The following is a 22450-nucleotide window of genomic DNA, read 5'->3' as shown; positions in this document are numbered from 1 at the left end:
TAATTGACATGACAGTCTCATTCAATGTGTGGAAATTGTCATATTGTTTCCAGATACAAGGCCTTTTGTAATCAATGACACAATTTTAAAGCTCTGTAAAAAGCTATTTATTTGACATAACGCTGAAATAATAACCTTAAATAAACCTTCAAGTGGTGCATTTAAGTCTAAAACCCTTTTGCTTTATTGTAGTTTCAAAGAAAACAAAAGAAAACAAAAAAACTAAAAGTTAGATGCTGAAATCATCACTCCTGTGGTTCCACAGCATGCCATAGCTCAGCTAGAGCCTCTGTTATAAACTCATGCAATTAACCAACCCTACATATCTCAGAGCAACAGTCTTCACATTAAAGTGCTTCCTTTTGCAAAAGCAGAAATCAACTCCATGTACAGTCAGAAACTCTGCTGGGTCAATCTTTCCCATCTACACACAAGAGAAAAATAAAAAGCCAAGGCCAGTTTTGTGGGATGTTTACTTGTTTTCTTTTGGCTTATAGGACTTCCAGAACTTACCTTCACTCTAGCACCTTTTATGAGATGGGTGTTTACTGTTGATAGGCAACAGAAATCCTATAGCACTCATCTATGCAAAAACAAAAATACATATTGACTAACGATAGACCTTTGAAAGCTGTACATGACTTTGCACAAACAAACAATTACTCTTCAACAAAATGAGACAAACCACGAGGCATGAAAGAGCAATTACATGGTTAAAAAACTTGCAGCATGATTTCTTTTGATATAATACATTAAGGATCAGGGGCAATCAAAACACACACACAAAAAAAGTGTCCGGAGAGAGCAGAATCTTGTTATATGCTTAAAGTGATTATAAAATAATATTAAGGACATGGCTCAATTGACTTTCAGCTTTAACTAACCTTCAACTGTTGAGCAATGATATCGAAGAAAAAACAACAACTATGTGGCTAAAACTTCCTTTTGTAAAATCATTTGGTACCTTACAGTGAAACTACACATCTGGAACCAAATCCAAATATTCCCTACCATCTACCATGTCTCATTTTACAGTGTAATAATATTTGAATACGATGACACATCAATCACAGAACATCCTTCTCTTCTACAAAGAAATGTTTCCTTTGTAACAGTCAAATAAAGTGACAAAGCAACTCTCCAACATTAATAGGACACTTCACGGGCTAAACATCCCAGTTCCCTTTGTCTGACGAAGACAAACATATTGGAAAGGTTGGACAGTAATGATCAGCTGAGAGAAATAAGAAGCTTCTGCATATGTGCGGAATTCTCTTCTTTACGTACAGTCTCCGCTCTACTCATAGAGAACAGGCTGCTCTGCTCTGGTGAACGGGGCTTTATTACTACAGTTAGATCAAAGCTGAATCAATGTCTGCAACATCACATAATGATAGTGTTCAACATAACAGGGCCAAATATAATAGCATAGTATAACGTTACTGTAAGACAAGACAAAAAACACCTAATTCCGTATGAGATTTTAAGATGATTGTGTGAAGGGTCGGATTTTTCTCTCGTGTGGCCAAAACACAAGTGTGCGCCACTTGGCATTATATTTGCTTTGATTGAAACTAAGTACCGTCTGCTCTAAAAGTCAATCACTGTACATAATTCTAAACAACACGGTATAAGAAGATCTAAATGCATATCCCCATGAAACTGATTGAGATCACAAGGTTGGTATGCAGATTCTGCATGGGCATTTCACCGGTAAAAATGAAAGAATTATCATTCACGATGGACAGTGAGAAATGTGAAGGGGGGGGGGGTTCTGTATTAAAAGAGCAGAGACTGTGAGTAGAGTAGAGAATCACACACATGCGCAGAAGCTTCGGGACCTTTAGCTGTCAGAACGGAGGGTCGAGAAATGTCGGATTCGCAGCCTCGGCCTAGAAAACAAACAACACATTTGAGATCCGTGGCCATTTTGCTGGTTTTGTCATTTTATCACAGGACACTCAAGTATATTTTCCCAGGAGATGAGGCTCACATTACAAATATGAATCAACCAGCTAATGTATGCTTGGCGTTTTATTTGCGAGGGGTTGAAAAGCAATATATGGTGAGGGCAAGCTGCCCACTGTAACTCTATAGATGGATACGGCACAAGGAGCAGTAATAGCAGCAGTGAGAGAGAGAGAGAGAGAGAGAGAGAGAGAGAGAGAGAGAGGGAGAGAGAGAGAGAGAGAGAGAGAGAGAGAGAGAGAGAGAGAGAGCGAGAGAGAGAGAGAGAGGGAGAGAGAGAGAGAGAGAGAGAGAGAGAGAGGGAGAGAGAGAGAGAGAGAGAGAGAGAGAGAGAGAGACCACGGAGATCTAACACTCAGAATGGAGAAGGCCTAGCTGACAGTAACAACACATCACGTCTTTGTCCAATGAAAAGCATCCGGGAAGACCAGTCACTTTGGGTAACTTTTTCCACTCCTTCCTTCAAAAGCACATTCTGGAGCACTATTACTCATTCTCTAGCCCTCCATTCTTCCCCTTCATGCCAAGGCAGGCACGTTCACTCGTCATCAAATGTTTGTTGGAGCAGAAAATTGGCAGCTAGATTCTCGTTCTTCTCACATGCAAAATATGCTTGAATGACAAGTCCCTCTGGAAATCCCAAGGCTTTCAACTGTAAAGAAAACACATTGGCAACAGTCAGATCAGAAACACATAACCAATAACACACAGGGAGCATACCAATAGATAACGTAATATTTAATGAGTTAAATCATAATTAGTAACCATAAATACTCCTACCCTCTCGATGGCCTCCTTCTCTTGTGGGGTGACCTGGATGTAGTTAGTCTGTGGCGCCCCCTGGGCCTCAGCTCCCTCCTCTACCATCTCTCCTCCTTGAGGCTCATTCAGCATCTGCACAAACCTCTCCTGGTGCTGGGTAATTTGCTGCAAAGAAAGAACATCTCCCTACTAACCCTTATGAATAGAAATAGGATTTCCTTTTCAGTAGGCTAAAACAAAACAGAATCTAAACCACAGAATATCCCCAGCCTTCCATCAGTCCAGCTTGTGTCTGGAAAGCCAAGCTGATAAGCAGGGCTACGTGGATGGAGAGAGACAGCATGCAGACACTGGGATGTCCGGTCTCCCCACTAACCTGCAGCAATTGGGGGTTATCTCTGCCCAGCTGCTGGAGCAGGGCAGGAAGAAGAGTTGGGTTCTGCTGGATGATCTGTCTCATCTGCTGGAATTGTGGCTGGTTCCTCAGGAACTCCAGAGGGTTCCCACCCCCAGTACCTCCACCAGTAAGCCCACCAGTTAGCCCACCAGTTAGCCCACCAGTCAGCCCACCAGACGAGGGGGGCTGCTGGGTTGAAGACACTGCGCCTGTTCCAAAACAAGAATGGGCACAAAGTTCAAAAACTTATATGAAACAGAGTACTGAGCAGCCTAGGGCGGTAGATTGACGAGTGCTGCATTTTCCAAACTAAACTGAACAAGACACACCTCCAACAACACATAACACCAGACATAATTCTGCCTAAAAACAATGAAAACGGTGCCTTCAGTGGTGCCTTCAGAAAGTATTCATACTTGACTTATTTCCCCCAAAATTGTGTTACAGCCTGAATTCAAAATGGAGTACTTTTTGTTTTACCCATCTATGCATAATACCCCATAATGACAAAGTAAAAACATATTTTTAGACATTTATGCAAATGCATTGAAAATTAAATAGAGAAATATCTAAATTTGCATAAGTATTCACACCTCTGAGTCAATACGTTGTAGAATTACCTTTGGCAGCGGTTACAACTGTGAGTTTTTCTAGGTAAGTCTCTAAGCGCTTTCCACACCTAGATTGTGAAACATTTGCCCATTATTATTTTCAAAATTCTTCAAGCTCTGTCAAATTGGTTGTTGATCATTGCTAGACAACCATTTTCAGGTCTTGCTATTGATTTTCAAGTTGATTTAAGTCAAAACTCAGCAACTCAGGAACATTCACTTTGTTATCGGTAAGCAACTCCAATGTAGATTTGGCCTTGTGTTTTAGGTTATTATGCTGCTTAAAGATGCATTCAACTCCCAGTGTATGGTGGAAAGCGGATCGAACCAGGTTTTCCTCTAGGATTTTACATGTGCTTAGCTCGATTCCATTAATTTTTTATCCTGAAAAACTCCCGAGTCCTTAATGATTACAAGCATACCCATAACATGATGCAGCCACCACTATGCTCTAAAATATGGAGTGGCTACTCAGTAATGTGTTGTATTGGATTTGCTCCAAACAAAACACGTATTCAGGACAAAATGTTAATTGCTTAGCCACATTTCTTGCAGTATTACTTTAGTGCCTTGTTTTGTAATATTTTGCATGTTTTGTAATATTTATGTACTGTACAATCTTCCTTCTTTTTACTCTGTCAATTAGGTTAGATGTTGGAGTAACTACAATGTTTTCGATCCATCCTCAGTTTTCTCCTATCACAGCCATTAAACTCTGTAACTGTTTTAAAGTCACCATTGGACTCGTGGTGAAATCCCTGAGTGTTTTCCTTCCTCTCCGGCAACTGAGTTAGGAAGGACACCTTTAACTTTGTAGTGACTGGGTGTATTGATACACCATCCAAAGTGTAATTAATAACTTCACCGTGCTCAAAGGGATATTCAATGTCTGCTTTTTTTTTTTTTTACCCATCTACCAATAGGTGCCCTTCCTGGCAAGGCATTGGAAAAACTCCCCGGTCTTTGTGGTTGAATCTTTGTTTGAAATTTGATTGAGAGACCTTATAGATAATGTGTGGGCTACAAAGATGAAGTAGTCAATCAAAAATCATGTTAAACACTATTATTGCACACAGAGTGAGTCCATCCAACTTATTTTGTGACTTGTTAAGCACATTTGTACTCCTGAGCTTATTTAAGTTTGCCACAACAAAGGCGATAAATACTTATTGACTCATGCCATTTCAACTTTTAATTTGTAATAAATTAGTAAACATAAAAAAAAATCGACCCCTTTTTCTCCCCAATTTTGTGGTATCCAATTGGTAGTTACAGTCCTGTCTCATCGCTGCAACTCCCGTACAGACTCGGGAGAGATAAAGGTCAAAAGCTGTGTGTCCTCTGAAACAGAACCTAACCACTGCTTCTTGACACAATGTCCACTTAACCCGGAAGCCAGCCGCACCAATGTTTCGGAGGAAAAACTGTACACCTGGCGACCGTGTCAGCGGGCACTGCACCCGGCCCAGCACAGGAGTCGCTAGACTAGACTAACAGTGAAATGCTTACTTGTAGCCTACAAACTGGAGACCATATTCATGAAAATGTTATGGGACAGACCTTTCTTTTTACATCATGCACGTCTCCGATCAAATAGTCTAAATTGTGCCCTATCAAAGAAAAATTGGGGGGGGGGTCTCACTGGTGGCTGCTGGTGGGGGCTGGGCTATATCTGTGGCTGGATCAGAAGCTGGAGCAGAGGCTGGAGCAGAGGCTGGAGCAGAGGCTGGGGCAGGAACTGGGGCAGTGGGATTGAGGTTGGCCAGAACTCTGTGTTGGAGCGCTTCCACTGGCTGAAGGTCAGCCTCGGACGGAATCCCCTGGAGGATGTGGAGAGAAGAATTTATGATCCCTCAGGAAAATGAAGTAATACTAATGAAGTGCATTTATATTGCTCTTTTGCAAGTGATCAAAGAGCTTCTCATTGTAAGGCACATAGATGGAAAAACATACCGTGAACTGTGTACAGATTTGGGACTGAAAATCCTTTTGTATTATGTGTGCATACTGCTTTCAGATTGTCAGTAGAGTCTGGCACTGAGTTTTCGAATGTAACGTTGGAATTGTCTCCACTGCTTACAGGTAATAATACACTAATTTACCATTAAAACACTGATAGGATAGAAATTCACCATTAGCAGGTACTCCACGGCTCTGTCTGGGTTGTTGTAACTGGCTCGCAGCGCTGCAATAACCTGCTCCCTTTCATATCCCATAGACATGATTTCAGACACCAGATTCTCATACGCTTGTCCTGTCACTGGCTCGCAGCGAGAGAGGGGAATAGGATACAGGGTCATAAATCCACGGGAAGACGAAGCATGATATTGTGATGTGAAAGATTAGACTAGACTCTTCGTTACCCAGTATCGATGCTGCTTCTTCCAAGAGACTTAAGTCATCAACAAGGCTGTTGAGAGAAAAAACATTGATTAAAACAGACACAGTTATTAACAAAAAATATGGTAGCCATCCAAAATATGTTATCATATCTCAATACCTAGAGGAGGAGAGGGCTGGCGTAGTGGCGAGGGGCAGTTCGGGGTGCTCCCCGTGAGGCTTGTCCTCTGAGGGTGAGACAGGGACGGGGCATGCTGCTGCGGCAGGAGCTGGGGCTGCATTGGCCCCCAGAGCTTCAGGGGGAATAGAAGCAGGGGCTGGTGCAGGGGATGGGGGTGTGGAGGGCTCCACTGATTTTGTGGGGTTTGAGGCAGGGGCGGGTGTGGGTGTAGGGGAGAGGGTTGAGATCTCCATGGGGGCAGGAGAAGTAGAACAGGTAATGTCTGACAGGGACAGCCCAGAAACAACAGGAGGCGCAGGGGCGGGAGCAGGGCTAGAGGCTGGGGCTGGGGTTGCCTGAGGAGAAATCTGTGGAGGAGCTGGAGGTTTGGGCTGTAGGGAGACAACAGAAAGGACTGCCCAGAGATGACCACAGTGACGACAAACAACTATCTCATCTTTAGATAATACAAATGATAAACTCCTGCTTCTACTATCATTAACGCTGTAATGACAGTATTATTATCACATTAATGGCTGTCCTGTTTGTCCTTTATTCAAGTTTTACTATAAAGGAATCATTTCCATATTCTCCTCACATATGAATGGTTACCAACCAATTCATTAAAACAGTGTTGAAATCTTACCTTTGTAACCATGACAACCACAAAGTTTTTCTCGTCAATGTTGTAGTCTTTTAAAGGTATGTCATCATTCAAGATTTTGCCTATAATAACCCAACAAGAAGAACCTGTTAAAATAAATATATAGGCTACAACATTCCAGAGGTGTCAGATTGATAGTCAAGATTACTCCAACAATGCAGTTAGAGATAAGATGCCTCGCTTACCTGCATAGATGAGCTTTTGCCCTGCGGCTGGATAGCCAACCTTCCCTTTCTCAACCTCAATCTTCTCCTTCAGGGCTTTTACCTGCCAATAACAGAATGACAGAATGACAAGCTGTTAAACAGGACTAGAGATAGAGCCCATTTAGTTGTATCTCTATTGGGCAGGACATTCTGATCATCTCTCCGGAACGTAACATGGTGACACATGATATGTCTCATCTCAGTCATAAAGCAGAATCCTTGAGGATTATGGGATTTGGAGTGAAAAATTGTAATTCACATTCAGTCATTACTTCACCTTGTTGTGAGTTCGTTCGAGGAAGTATACAGATACACTTATAGACAGATGCATTTCAATCGATCTACATTCCCTTATGTGATAAGCCATTAATGTATTTTTAAAGTTGACACTTACTACACGAGTTAATGATACAGTAATAAACGTTCCCGTTTTAAAACGGAGCTGTGGAGTTGCTAACCACAGTGTTGTTGCCAGTAATGTAACCAGTCAATCAGCACTATAGGCCCAGAGAAAGAGTTTATAAAACAGATACCATAGCTTGTGCACAGTCATACTTAAGGCCTTTAGTGGGCACTTTCAGTACTACTATTTACATCTAAAGGTTACACTATAGCAGCGTTGCTCAATTCTGGTCCCGTGGACCCTCGGGGTATGCAGGCTTTTGTTCAAGACCTGTGCTACTGCTAACACACCCGATTAAACAAATCAGGGTCTTGCTAATCAGGTGTATGTAGCTACACCTTTTTACCAGGTGAGTTGACAGGGAAAGCATTCTCGTTGACAGCAGTACTATATAGTAGAACGCAACTCTTAAGGTAGAACCCTAGAGGTTACTGCTATGTGAGGTATTCTGGTAGTTGCCTTCTGAAAGGGGAAACATCCCCTGTAAATTAAGCCAGGTATATAGAGCAGATGAATATGCAAAGCAGACTATGTGTTGACACTAGAAAAGTATTGAAAACAGCAATCAATCATAATATGGTGTAATTATCTTCTTTTAAAAATGTAAAAATTGTAATAATCGATAGCCCACTAATAGGGTATGGCGTTATTTCTATAGAGAACATGAATAGTTGTAATGTAGATGATATCAAATGCATATTTTTATTCATTATTACTATCATTATTATTCTAATATTATTATTATTAGTCTACTCATTTTCATTTACTGTTATTGCTAGAGGGGGGTAATTTAACAGCCTCTTTTATACAAAACACAAATTCGATGTAGGCCTAAAGTGTATAAACAAATACACACATTTGTCATAACAAATGTACAGAACGCCCCCCTCCACCCAATTCCTACAGTCCAGAAAAAGGGGTACACGAGTGCGCCTCCGTGGTACCTATACCAGGCTCGTGAAATCTTGCATCGTCATTCATGAGGATACTGCAAAGTAATCTCTTAACCGCAACGAAAATCGCGATTTGACACCAACACCCAACAGTTACAATGTGACATGAACAATGAAAACATGATATAAAATAGCACCCCCCTCTCCAGATTAGATCGCATTGGCCAAGGCCCTGGTTGCTCCAAGCCCCTCTCCCCCGGCCTCGAGCGTATTTACCAGAGTCACTAACTTCCACTACTCAGTACTCACGGTTAGTTCTGGATCTATTTCGATTTTAAACGTTTGCTGCTGAAGAGTCTTCAACGTTATGGACAACATCTTCAAGACGATTCCCGATAATTGCCAGGTGCTTCTATAACCGTGTTCACACCCGTTTCTGTACTGTTGCTTTTTCCACAGTAGCCTACCTAGTTCTGTGACTCAGCTATCTCGCTGTATTGGTTGTGTTGTAGTGTAGTCAGACGCCATCTACTTGCGGCCTGAGACAAGACATACTGCTAGGGGCTAGGGGGTATACTGTACCTCGTGGATCTAAATTAATCGATGGCACGTGCATGTGATGGTTTACCCAATATCAAATGCCGTCTAGTCCCACCTCTTAAAACGAAATGACTTAGTAAATTATTTTGGGGGATTTAAAAGAGCATTTAAAACATGACTGACATAAATATTCATTCATAAAAGTATTAGTCAAGGAATTGTAAACTTAGAATGGAAACAAAGAGTTGTGTTGAGTAATGTCAAAATTGCATGCATTTAAGTATCCGTGTATGGATTGTCCCAGAATACAGTTTAGGCGAAAAGGCCCATCGCCTTCGGAGTGTCCTCAGGATGGGAAAACACACCCAAGCATGGTCAAGAGTGTCTCTACTCATGTAAAAGTTTGCCTTAGTAGTATCTCAGCCTTCAAGGTAAATGTCCAGATCAGCATCACAAGACACGTTTAGAGATTTCCACTTTGATATTGTTTGACAGCGTGTCTACGGTAGGTCTTCAACCCCATTTTAGAAATGCTAAGACCAACCCATATCACAAAATCAGGAGCTAACTTTACTAGAAATACTTAACAGTACTATTGAAAGAAAAAGCTTCATTTATTTACTGAAACTCAAAAGACAGTGTGCCATGGGGACAGTCGCATGTTTTGAGAAACAAAAACAAAAAAAAGACAGTCACAGTTTAGATCCTTAAGTCTCATACAGTCATCTCTGCAGCTGCCATACAACTAAAGCAAGGCCTGTGGGGCAACATGTACAACACAGAGCATGGGAATGGTTGGACATACAGAGGACGATTGTGGGAATAAATTAAACAGATGTTAATGATAATAATAATAATGTATAGTACAGTACTGCATACAACAGTATAAAAATAAATCATTTAGAGAAAAAGTATAAAGAAACAACAACTGATATGCCCCTGATTTGTTTCCCAACATAGACAACATCTGGTAAGATTGATGACAAATTTGGGGAAATAATCATTTTCTTTGACACTGAAGGGATGAACTGATGGTAGCTGATGATAAAAGCAAGGGAGCCGGTGGCAGCAGCACCTAGAGAAACTGTAGGACACATGGACATGATAGACCACATTCTGAACAAAGGGGAAAATATCTTAAATTAAACTGACGGAAACTAAAAACTTAAACTCAGTTCTTCAACCCTAAACTCTTTCCAAAAAAAAGTGAACCTCTTAAAAAAGGCAAACATTGCCTGCCCCTTTCCCACCCCTACACCTGAAAAATAGGTTTTCACAGGAGTGCCAAGTCCATAGGGTATTACTCAATGTGATGATGCACAGCAGTCACTCCGTCGGCGAGGAGATCGGGCAGGACAGACACGTCCTCTATCCGGTTTCATTTACAACTCGTCCTTGTCCTTCTTGGGATCTTCCCCTTCCTCCTCTTCCATTGGGCTGTCATCGTCCTCCTCCTCTGGCTCATCATCCTCATCTTCATCCCCCTCATCATCAGCAGTGTCCTTCTTGCTCTTCTCCTCCTCCTCTCTTGCTGTCCTCTCCTCCTCCTCCTGTGCATCCTTCATTTTCTTTTCTGGTTCCTGTTTGCAAAGGAAAATGGGTCATTGAGAGAGAGTGCTGTGGGACTGGTATATGTGTCTTACATTTGAAAATGAATATCAAACTGAACTCATACAAAGTTATGAAAAACAGAAACTTATGAAAATAACAAAATCCTACCTTTGTAGCTCCCCATGTCTCGTTTCCAAACTCCTCAGCCTCTTTTATATCATCACCGATCAGGAAGTTGTCAAAGATGGTGCCAGACTTCACCTATAAAAAAAAGAGGCAACTTTAACATCAAGCTCATAATTACCCTTCAACAACAACATTCACTGTCTGAGGTCTAACATACCTGCCACAGGTCCAGACCCAACACTCCAATGTTGTTAAACTTGTAGATGGCGGCATCGGCTGTGTACTCAGGGTTATCGATCTCAGGGTGCACCCAGGCACCTTTGTAGTCAGGGTTGTCAATCTGCTTTGCCTTCCACTCTCCCTGGAAAGATAAGGCCAGTTATAAGACTACCTGTGGTGCACTAGCTGTATAATGCAGATTTAAAATCATGGAAGGAAAACACTGATAACTTATTAATAAGAATTAAACTATTTATAAGTATATGCTATGCATACATGCGTATTCTACAACGTACTAACATAAAAGTTTTATAAGCATTTATAACTTATTCATGAAAGTTATATTTAAGTGTTATCAGCAACTGGTACAAACTCAGTCTGTACCTGGTACTCTGGGTTGGGGATCATAGGAGGCTCCCACTCGCCATCCATGTCCACATCCCAGTCCTCAGGGATCTTAGCATCAGGGTCAGGGATGTTCTCAGGCTTCTCCCAGTCCTAGTGAGAAAGTTCAATATTAGTTACAACTTGGTCAGTGACAGAACTAAACAATGTGCTTTGACAAAAGAGATCACTCCTGAAACTAAACCAGGACAAAATAAAGCTTGTGCTCATTGGCCTTAGTCCATTTACTGTTAAATGCAGGAAGAAAGACCATTTGTTAAACACAATGGGTCCATACTGTGGCAAAAGCAAATGTGATACCTATCAACTCGTTATAGACTGTGCTGATTCCATTTTGTGGCCTTTATGTAAGAGTAACTAGCCTTGGGGGAACTTTGGGATCATCTGTTCATTTGACAAAGTGGATTGGTGGAACTGTGTTTTCTGACTAAATGCACTGGGCTGAATAGCGAAACAGTACTGCCTGGACACCAATGGGGGAAAAAAGTACCCACCTCTTCATTGCTTTGTCATTCCCAGTAGCAGTACCTCTCATTATATGTTACTGTAGACTTTGCATAACATTTCTCAAACCTGATTCTGATAGGACTTATATCCATGCTGGCTTATGTTCGATCAAATCTCTTCATTCAAAGAGGCTCACCTCTGGCTTGGTGTCGGTAGGGTCGTCGATTTTGGCCCTGTCGTCCCAGTCCTCTGGCTTCTTGGCCTCGGGGTCCTTGACAGTCTTTGGGGGCAAAATGTCCCAGTCATCCTCCAGAGTGCCTGACTCCACCTTCTCATTGTTGATCTTCACCTCGTATGTCTGGTCCGGGTTCAGGATCAGAGTGTACAGATGTGTCAGCTCGTCATCCTGAAAAGACAAAAGGGGAGAACAGCAGAGGTTAGAGGTCAGACCTGGCAGGTAATATGCAGTAAAGGAATGCAAAGCTGAGGGATTTTAAAATGGCATACCTTGCATTTGATTTCTTTCTTGATGAGGTGGTTCTTGCCTTTGTAGTTGAAGATGACATGAACCTTCTTGGTGCTGTAGCCACAGATGTCAGGCCCTGTGGGATGGATGGTTAAAGAATTTAACCTATTGATTGTTAGGTCAATAAAATACAGAATATACCAGTAAAATCCAGGCATTTCTAAAAAATGTCTCACTGAATGAATGTCTCTGCTAAATGACAAAAATGTAAATGACCGAGGGTCACGAAAATAACAGAGGGATTCATCTCTGACTAAAAGTCACTCCTCAGTCAGAAAAACTTAGTGGTGCTCTGTACACACTCACCAAACATGATGTAATACTGCGAGTCCCCGTGCATAGCTGCCTGGTCTAGGTCTGCTGGGAAGATTTTGACATATCCGCCCCCACAGTCAATCTTCTGCTCGTGTTTGACAGTGAACTGGACCACCAGGGACTTTCCCTCGTTGCTGAAGGGTTCAAAGCGGCTGGAGAGAGCATAGAAACGGGCATCCTGGCTGGTCTGGAGACCTGCGAGACAGGTAAGAAGACACATTAGCATCAGTAGGTTTAATTGAACCCAGGTATAGGAGGTGAGTGATGCATAGTGATACTGTACTGTGTCATGTGGATTACATTTTGATTAGGGTTGGAGACCAGAGAATACATTTTATATATTTGCATTTCGAACAATCCACAATCTAAGGAGCCATTTCCAACCATTTGGCATATGCAAACTCAGATCTGGCAAAATCTCCATAATGAAACATCTTGCCGTGATCAAACTACAATATATTCCCATTCAGCTCACCTTTATCGGCCTCAGCGTCACCATAAAACTTCCCAGCAGTCAGTTTCCACTCGCCATAGTCTGACTTGTGCTCTGATACAAGCCACCGACTCTTCCATGCATCTGAAAACAACATTTACAATCGCATTAGTCCGGATCTGGGGAAGTATCTCGAGTGGCACAGCAGTCTAAGGCACTGCATCTCAGTGCTAGAGGAGTCACTACAGGCCCTGGTTCATTCCCGGGCTGTACCACAACCGGCTGTGATCAGGAGTCCCATAGGGTGGCGCACAATTGGCCCAGCATCGTCCGGGTTAGGAGAGGGTTTGGCCAGGGTAGGCCGTCATTGTAAATAAGAATAGTTTTTTAACTGACTTGCCTAGTTAAATAAAGATCACGATTGAATAAATACTGCAGGCTGTCAAAGAAGCCAAGTGAAAGAACTTCTTATGATCAGATCAGTGCACTGCTGAATTCTATATTTTGAGGGGGGAATTTTTTTATTTATTTCCCTTTGATACTATTACAAAATGTATTTTTCTAAATAAAAAAAAAAGGTGTGTGTTTTCTACACAGTGATCAGTGTAAAAAAGGCTGACCATAATGATATTTTATGATATCCATTCACTTTAAAGATGTCCATTTTAAATGAGTGCATGGCGAACAGGGTGTAGAGCTCATGTTCCACATTACAGAAAAGTTGTTTCAACAATAGAAATGACATAATGGAGTCCATAGTCTGGATATTGACTATTCCAGGTATAAAGAACATAAATGGTTGATTAAAATTTGACCTAGAAAAGAGGTACGTATGGGCCCTTGATCCCCAAACCATTATCTATCATATAGAAACATTTTAGGAATGATCAGAAAAACAAAAGGCACGTTTACCTCCATCCTGAAATTGTTCCTTGAAGTATACAGTAGCGTCAATGGTGACAGCTACCGACGCAAAAACTGCTAATATTGCCACTGCGACCCTCATGCTTTCACCGTCCCGCTGTACAGGTAAACTGTGTGTGCTGCTTTTCACTGAAAGTCGGTTATAAACGCTGAAGGAAACAGGTAATATGATCATTTCTAACTCCCTATTCCTGCACAGATGGCCGTGGCTCATTGGACGAGATCTTGTCCAATGAAATGAGACCACGATTTATCTTTCGGAAGTGCTCGGATTACACATCGGCTCGAGGCCGAAGTAGTCCCTCGCCATAGGTCTGGCATCATATTGCCCAATCCCAAAGCTTTAACTAACCGCTGACCCTGGGACCAGAGGTTAGAGGCAAATTCTAAAACTCCTCCACATCGAAGAGCGGGCCATATTTGAAATAATTTCTCTGAATTTGCGAGGAGCAATGATTGTGGACAGAAAATATTGTTTTATGTTGTGGAAATTTGTAAGATTGAGGATGAACATTAATTTATTTTTGGAACCAAGTGTGATTATTCAAATGTGCATTATGTCCAAATGTTTCCATAAATTCCTAATAAAACACAACTTTCCACACCGCAATAAAGTAAATTGAACGTCATACACCCTTGCTCAAGGTTGACACACACCACGAAATCATGTGACACAATAAAGGCTTTCTTGGTCACTAACCATACCATAAAACTCAGACGTCATGACTCCATAGGGATAATCTCAATTGCACCCTCCTCGTATCCTCTCTCCTCGCCCCTTCTTAAACCCAAAAGTAAGAGGTCCCGCCCCCCTAACCTTCTCCTCTAATGGGCGAGGCGAGGAGAAAGAACGCACGCAATTTATGAAGAAAAAGGCCCTTTTCTTTTATTAATTAAAAAAATCTGATTTGGAAAACAATTTAGAGTCTTTTAAAACGTATACAAAACAAAATGTCAAAAACATGTATTCGCTATATGTCTGTTGATATAATATGGATTAGTTGTATTTTTTTTTTAAATGTCTAATTTCTTTGTGGAATGCCTCTGGCTATTATGTTTTGCATGTTACTGTTAATACATAAATAATTAAGAAAAATTAACTGCCTTTTCTCAAAGATGACGTTTTCCATGCAGGTTTCCGTAGAATGTGTCGACGCGTACAGATGACCTATTATTTTGACCAGATACTCTAGGGGCCGCTCTAACAATGAAATGTATATGAAATAATGTATTAAAAAATGGAAGGCAGTCGGGAGGAGGCAAGATCATGTGGCACCATTCCAGCCAAGGAGAGGGAAGATACGCGTGTAAACAACAGTTTCCACAGCCACAAAGTCAAAATTGGCTTGGCCTATCGTAAACATTAGAAACTGGCGGGTGGTAACTAGTGACGACCAGGCCCAACTTCGATATAAAGTGTTATTTCTCAAAGTTGCCTGGATGTCATGTGTCATGTGTCCTACTTATATCAGTGCACTCGTAACAACCTAATCATTACGAAACTTATATTCGATCAAATAAGTCACACTTAGGAAATAATACATTCCATGTTTTATTAACCAAATTCGACACTCTTTGACCTCCATACAAAAATCGCCACCTGCTGGAGAAGACAGATTTTGGGCCCAATTATCCCTCTGATAAACCACGACTCGGTCCCGTGGGTATGAGGGTCGCCGTTTACGGTGAAGTTGGACACAGTGTAATTGCTACAAGGTTAATCTCAAAACGGATACATCTAATCAGGTGGATACATTGTAACTGTGCGCAATTGTGTACGTGTTGTAGTCTACATGACTTTGCAAAGCAGAGCGCTCTAGCTGACCAGTGTACTGTACATTTAGGCTTCTTAGTAGGCTAAGTAGCTAATTTACTTTAATTTTTAACTGCCACGATAAGCATAGCTTTGCTGTTTCCAAAACTCTCGACTCATGCATTTATTTTATGATCAAAACGACGAACAACAACTAAAATGATTTGCAGACCAAATGTATTATTGAATAGTTAGCTAGTAGAACCAGGTATACGTATATACAGTTTAAGTCGGAAGTTTACATACACCTTAGCCAAATACATTTAAACTCAGACTTTTCACAATTCCTGACATTTAATCCCAGTAAGAATTCCCTGTCTTATGTCAGTAAGGATCACCACTTTACTTTAAGAATGTGAAATGTCAGAATAATAGTAGAGAGAAGGATTTATTTCAGCTTTTATTTCTTTCATCACATTCCCAGTGCGTCAGAGGTTTACATACACTCAATTAGTATTGGGTAGCATTGCCTTTAAATTGTTTAACTTGGGTCAAACGTTTTGGGTTTCCTTCCACAAGTTTACCACAATAATTTGGGTGAATTTTGTCCCATTCCTCCCGACAGAGCTGGTGTAACTGAGTTAGGTTTGTAGGCCTCCTTGCTCGCACACGCTTTTTCAGTTCTGTAAAAAAGTCAGATCTACAGCTGTTGTATTCGGCGCATGTGACAAATACGATTTTATTTGATTCAAATGTGGCCAAAAGGACAACCAAAAGTCCACCACTTAATACACTCAATGCTTGGTAATTTAGCTACCTACCCCAAAATCCAAGAATCGTGGCCAGAAAGTATACACAGAATGTTTGACATTATTGTTATCTCCCCAGGGATATGTGGATGTCATTGCCAATAGGAGAAACACTTCACAAGCCGGACAAACCCCATTCCAGGACCTGAGCGACCTATTGTTATCCTTAGAGGACTCGGTGAGTGACCAACCCAATGACGTCATCAACAAAAAGCTGGAGAGGGATGACCCACCACCAGAGGGCTTTCGAGGGGGTGGGGGGAGCAGGTTCTCCCTCCACCTGCTGCAGCTACCAGCCAACCTCCAGCCCTGAGCTGGACTCAGACATAGTCAGTCGAGTCCACATCACAGAGGAGCTCACAGAGCGCGGCCCTGAGCCGACTGGCTGTCATAGAGAACCGCATCCGAAATCGTCAACAGGCCAGGGATGGATCAGCGCTGTTGGCTGATAGGCGTATACCAACAGCCCCCCAGGAGAAGGAGAAGCCCCTGCCTGCCCAGTCCAGCAGTGACCTCAGCATGAAGGGGAAACGCTTCCTGAAGAAGAGAGTGCATGTATCACCTGCTGTAGCGTCTAAGGAGAAAGGCCTGGATCTTGATGCCACGCCATAGGGTAGTTCCAAACCCGGTACTCCAATAAGGGTGGCCGGTAGAGGTGTGACTCTGGACAGAGATGAGGAGGATATGAGGAAACTCCTGGTGGGCTCTTTTGAGTCGTCAGAGTATAGCCTGCACAAAGAAGCAAGAGAATCTTCACAGATGACAACTAGAAAGGTAGCTCACAATAGTAGCAATTTAGTACCAGCAATGTGTAATCTAACCACCCATATGTCCTTTTTCTTATATTCCACAGTTGTTCATCCAAAGCAGCCAGGTTTCCCCCTCACCTCCACTGGCAGACCGATCATCTTCAGTCAGAGCCCAGTCCCGCTCTCCACCCTCTCCTCCGTGCAGCGGATCACCCAGTCGCTTCTCCAGCCGAGCCCTGGACCAGCGCAGTCCTTTTCTCTCCATCCGCAGTGCCTCAGTAGTCCTCCCTCCATCGCCCTATCCTCCCTACGCCCCCTCCCCAGGCAGTCAGGGATCCCCACGGGCCAGGCACCTCAAACCCTCCCGGTCCTCAGTGTCACCCCTCAGTGAGATGTGCTCCCTGGTGGAGCTCTTCCCAGAGGCCCTGGACGTTTTGGCGGAGCTCTTCTCTGAGGACCTGCCATCAGTGAGAGAAGTGGAGTCTCTGATGGTAAGCCAGGTCATTTGTCGAATGTCTGTAGAGTTGTAGTGAAAAGCAATGCGAAATGAGAAACTTTCTTCAAGAAAATGTTTTGAGTGGTAGTTAACCAGAGAGAGTGTTTTTGATATAATTTACTCAGTCCAGTTGATTCATGAAGTCATGTTTTCTCTGCAGAATTCAACATTAATATTATGCCACTGGACGACCTTGCACCGGTCACGCTTGGAATGTCGGAGAAAAAAAAAGAAAAAAGTGTGTGATAATGACAGCCAGTGGTACTGGAGGTGTGAGGAGAGGATCCCATCAGAAGAGCCCAGGGAGGACTACAAGAGTGACTGAGAGTGAGATCAAGACTGAAACAGACCGGAGTAGTGTCAGCGAGATCTCCGAGCACCTGGGAGACAGAGACGGGGACAAAGATGCGTTGGGAGGTCAGCGAGGTCATGGACTACAGCGTCTCAGACACATCTTGGAGCGACAAGTACTCCAGTGTCTCAGAGAAGGACAATCAGTCCCACATCAACCACAGACTACAGTAAAATGGCTGATTAATTCCGTGGCAGCAGGGCTTTCTATTCCAGGTCATCTCGCTCCCACTCTGTGGCTGAAACTATCATGCCGTCTCAAGTTTTGAAGAGACGCTCGCCCAGGTGTGTGAGAGAGGCCCCAGTGCAGACCCAACCAGACTGACTGGCCTTCACCTTGTCCGAGATGCAGACCCAACCAGACGGACTGGCCTTCACCTTGTCCGAGATGCAGACCCAACCAGACGGACTGGCCTTCACCTTGTCCGAGATGCAGACCCAACCAGACTGACTGGCCTTCACCTTGTCCGAGATGCAGACCCAACCAGACGGAATGGCCTTCACCTTGTCCGAGATGCAGACCCAACCAGACGGACTGGCCTTCACCTTGTCCGAGATGCAGACCCAACCAGACGGACTGGCCTTCACCTTGTCCGAGATGCAGACCCAACCAGACGGAATGGCCTTCACCTTGTCCGAGATGCAGACCCAACCAGACGGACTGGCCTTCACCTTGTCCGAGATGCAGACCCAACCAGACGGACTGGCCTTCACCTTGTCCGAGATGCAGACCCAACCAGACTGGCCTTCACCTTGTCCGAGATGCAGACCCAACCAGACGGAATGGCCTTCACCTTGTCCGAGATGCAGACCCAACCAGACGGACTGGCCTTCACCTTGTCCGAGATGCAGACCCAACCAGACGGACTGGCCTTCACCTTGTCCGAGATGCAGACCCAACCAGACGGAATGGCCTTCACCTTGTCCGAGATGCAGACCCAACCAGACGGACTGGCCTTCACCTTGTCCGAGATGCAGACCCAACCAGACGGACTGGCCTTCACCTTGTCCGAGATGCAGACCCAACCAGACGGACTGGCCTTCACCTTGTCCGAGATGCAGACCCAACCAGACTGGCCTTCACCTGGTCCACCGGTTTGTCCACTAACTAAGTACAGGAACATTTGCAACAAAGAAAAACATTAGCATTTTAGTCAGTGTCATTTATACCTGTCTGTCATTCCCCTGTCTGTGTAAGTATGGCAGCCCAAGGGCCGGCGGTTGGGATGGCCTATGTGGATCTAACCCATGGCGAGTCAGTGCAGAGCCCGTGGAGGGTGTGTCTTTACAGCCACGGTTCAGATGATAGAGGCAGAATTCTCGCTCATAAAAAAACAACAATAAACCCATATAATAACATTTCTCAGTTGAGCCTCAAACTTCTAAAGTAGTTTTGGGATTTTATGCTACAGTAGTTGATGCACTGTTTCACCCAGTGATTTATATATACACTAGATGATTGACAGGTGGCGCTGTTTTGAAGCCACTGTGCCTATACCATCTTGGCACTCTCCCACCATTGTAATTTTTTTAAAGGGAGCTATAGAAATGCATCTAATATCTACATTTGTTTTTGCCACATGTATACTATTACAGACACCTTAATGCATACTTTTAAGTTATATTATGTGAGCTAAACATAAATCATTCAATATGGTTACTGGGCTATCTGATCATAATCTGACACTTATAGCCAGAAAGCTGTCTAAGAGCAGGTTTAACCTCTCTACTGTTAGAAAGCCGGATCAACTAAGAATACCTAAGAGTGAATTAAGCTATTTTGGGGAATTAACTGGAATGATCTCTTGTCCTATACAGACGTGGAAGCTGATAGTCAAGTTTTTCTATCCACAATCCAGACTACAATAAATGGTTTCCTAAAGAAAATCAAATCCAAACCCGGCCAAAAGAGAACTCTTCCTTGGCTAAATGGAGAAATTGATGAAAGAACGAGATTATGCTCTAAAAATAGCCCTAAAATCCAAATTAGAGCATGACAGACGTAGGTTTACCATGTTGAGAAATAAAGTGTTGAAAGAAATCAGACAGGCAAAAGCAAACTATTTTTATTAACATAATTGGTGAAGCAAAGGGAAATTCTAAACTGATCTCGGAGAATCTAAAAAAGTTAACAGGGAAAGCCCATAGTAACACTGCAAAAAGACTAGAAATCATGGTGAATAACAATCCAACACAGGATGCAGTCGAAATAGCAATAGCCTTCAATTCCTACTTTATTGACTCTGTCAGGGTACTGACACAGAACCCCTCCACTGGTATCTTGGGATCAGTGCTAGTAAATGATGCTCAACCTGTCTTCATCATAAGGGAGGTTTCTGAGTCAAAGGTGAACAAGGTGATTAGCTCACTAAAGAACTCTAAAGCCAAAGATGTGTTTGGGCTGGACTCTACCTTTCTTAAAAACTACAAAGAGTCACTCATTAGCCCCATTACTAAGGTCACCAACACATCTATTGGTCTCGGGGTGTTTCCAAGGGTATGGAAGTCGGCCATAATAACGGCCATCTTTAAATCAGGCGACCCTGCTGACGTGAGTAACTACAGGCCCATTAGTATACTACCTGTGGTGTCAAAGGTTTTTGAAAAGTGTGTAGCAGAACAACTGATTGCCCACCTCAACAGCAGCCCCTTCACATTCCACTCCATGCAGTTTGGCTTCAGGGCAAACACTCCACAGATACGGGCTTTCTTCTGGAAAATGTGAAGTCCAAGATGGACAAAGGGGGCGTTGTTGGGGCTGTGTTTCTGGACCTAAGGAAGGCTTTTGATACTGTTAACCATGAGATTCTCATCACAAAATTGTCCAAGTTCAACTTTTCCCCTGTTGCCTTGAGATGGATGAAATCATACCTTGAAGGCAGAACTCAGTGTGTCAGAGTGAGAATGATCTGTCGCCCACTCTTAGCTATGATGTGGGCGTGCCCCAAGGGTCAATACTGGGGCCCCTCCTGTTCAGCCTGTGCATTAATGATCTGCCTTCTGTCTGTACTGGGTCTGAAATTCAAATGTATGCAGATGATACAGTGATATACAGTGCCTTGCGAAAGTATTCGGCCCCCTTGAACTTTGCGACCTTTTGCCACATTTCAGGCTTCAAACATAAAGATATAAAACTGTATTTTTTTGTGAAGAATCAACAACAAGTGGGACACAATCATAAAGTGGAACGACATTTATTGGATATTTCAAACTTTTTTAACAAATCAAAAACTGAAAAATTGGGCGTGCAAAATTATTCAGCCCCTTTACTTTCAGTGCAGCAAACTCTCTCCAGAAGTTCAGTGAGGATCTCTGAATGATCCAATGTTGACCTAAATGACTAATGATGATAAATACAATCCACCTGTGTGTAATCAAGTCTCCGTATAAATGCACCTGCACTGTGATAGTCTCAGAGGTCCGTCAAAAGCGCAGAGAGCATCATGAAGAACAAGGAACACACCAGGCAGGTCCAAGATACTGTTGTGAAGAAGTTTAAAGCCGGATTTGGATACAGAAAGATTTCCCAAGCTTTAAACATCCCAAGGAGCACTGTGCAAGCGATAATATTGAAATGGAAGGAGTATTAGACCACTGCAAATCTACCAAGACCCGGCCGTCCCTCTAAACTTTCAGCTCATACAAGGAGAAGACTGATCAGAGATGCAGCCAAGAGGCCCATGATCACTCTGGATGAACTGCAGAGATCTACAGCTGAGGTGGGAGACTCTGTCCATAGGACAACAATCAGTCGTATATTGCACAAATCTGGCCTTTATGGAAGAGTGGCAAGAAGAAAGACATTTCTTAAAGATATCCATAAAAAGTGTCGTTTAAAGTTTGCCACAAGCCACCTGGGAGACACACCAAACATGTGGAAGAAGGTGCTCTGGTCAGATGAAACCAAAATGGAACTTTTTGGCAACAATGCAAAACGTTATGTTTGGCGTAAAAGCAACACAGCTGAACACACCATCCCCACTGTCAAACATGGTGGTGGCAGCATCATGGTTTGGGCCTGCTTTTCTTCAGCAGGGACAGAGAAGATGGTTAAAATTGATGGGAAGATGGATGGAGCCAAATACAGGACCATTCTGGAAGAAAACCTGATGGAGTCTGCAAAAGACCTGAGACTGGGATGGAGATTTGTCTTCCAACAAGACAATGATCCAAAACATAAAGCAAAATCTACAATGGAATGGTTCAAAAATAAACATATCCAGGTGTTAGAATGGCCAAGTCAAAGTCCAGACCTGAATCCAATCGAGAATCTATGGAAAGAACTGAAACTGCTGTTCACAAATGCTCTCCATCCAACCTCACTGAGCTCGAGCTGTTTTGCAAGGAGGAATGGGAAAACATTTCAGTCTCTCGATGTGCAAAACTGATAGAGACATACCCC

General features: G+C 42.9%; 2 protein-coding genes and 1 pseudogene across 3 annotated transcripts; 1 reads left to right on the top strand and 2 right to left on the bottom strand.

Moving 5' to 3' along the window:
* Positions 1–83: 83 nt before the first annotated feature.
* On the bottom strand, positions 84–8972 carry LOC110524200 (lysine-specific demethylase RAD23A). Its single transcript, XM_021603623.3, has 10 exons — positions 8714–8972; positions 7088–7169; positions 6885–6964; positions 6239–6630; positions 6102–6148; positions 5871–5998; positions 5381–5558; positions 3107–3336; positions 2749–2895; positions 84–2620 (listed from the first exon to the last, which is right to left on the bottom strand). Exons 1-10 carry the CDS (start codon positions 8780–8782, stop codon positions 2507–2509), a joined length of 1467 nt encoding a protein of 488 aa, XP_021459298.2. The 5' UTR covers positions 8783–8972; the 3' UTR covers positions 84–2506.
* A 567-nt stretch (positions 8973–9539) lies between these two features.
* LOC110524201 (calreticulin) lies at positions 9540–14159 on the bottom strand. Its single transcript, XM_021603624.3, has 9 exons — positions 13879–14159; positions 13009–13110; positions 12525–12728; positions 12200–12294; positions 11889–12098; positions 11225–11338; positions 10839–10982; positions 10664–10756; positions 9540–10524 (listed from the first exon to the last, which is right to left on the bottom strand). Exons 1-9 carry the CDS (start codon positions 14102–14104, stop codon positions 10327–10329), a joined length of 1386 nt encoding a protein of 461 aa, XP_021459299.3. The 5' UTR covers positions 14105–14159; the 3' UTR covers positions 9540–10326.
* Positions 14160–15128: 969 nt separating this feature from the next.
* Positions 15129–18133, top strand: LOC118964630 (uncharacterized; annotated as a pseudogene). Its single transcript, XR_016496450.1, has 4 exons — positions 15129–15197; positions 16532–17226; positions 17306–17692; positions 17858–18133. The product of XR_016496450.1 is annotated as an uncharacterized LOC118964630 (transcript).
* Positions 18134–22450: the final 4317 nt, after the last annotated feature.

The sequence above is a fragment of the Oncorhynchus mykiss genome, chromosome 5, assembly GCF_057628025.1.
Source record: "Oncorhynchus mykiss isolate SJ-2025 chromosome 5, ASM5762802v1, whole genome shotgun sequence".
Taxonomy (NCBI): Eukaryota; Metazoa; Chordata; class Actinopteri; order Salmoniformes; family Salmonidae; genus Oncorhynchus; species Oncorhynchus mykiss.
Note: the sequence above shows the minus strand (reverse complement) of the source record. Positions and strands in the feature narration are given on the sequence as shown.

What these genes read in the sequence shown, in the direction of transcription:
- LOC110524200 (XM_021603623.3), bottom strand. Translation starts at nt 8,782, where the DNA reads ATGTTGTCCATAACGTTGAAGACTCTTCAGCAGCAAACGTTTAAAATC. An exon ending in CCGTGGAGTACCTGCTAATG is followed by an intron (nt 5,559 to 5,870) that starts GTGAATTTCTAT and finishes CACATCCTCCAG; the next exon opens with GGGATTCCGTCCGAGGCTGA. An exon ending in ATAACCCCCAATTGCTGCAG is followed by an intron (nt 2,896 to 3,106) that starts GTTAGTGGGGAG and finishes CTTTCTTTGCAG; the next exon opens with CAAATTACCCAGCACCAGGA.
- LOC110524201 (XM_021603624.3), bottom strand. Translation starts at nt 14,104, where the DNA reads ATGAGCCACGGCCATCTGTGCAGGAATAGGGAGTTAGAAATGATCATA. An exon ending in GCAGTATTACATCATGTTTG is followed by an intron (nt 12,295 to 12,524) that starts GTGAGTGTGTAC and finishes TCCATCCCACAG; the next exon opens with GGCCTGACATCTGTGGCTAC. An exon ending in TCCCCAACCCAGAGTACCAG is followed by an intron (nt 10,983 to 11,224) that starts GTACAGACTGAG and finishes TTATCTTTCCAG; the next exon opens with GGAGAGTGGAAGGCAAAGCA.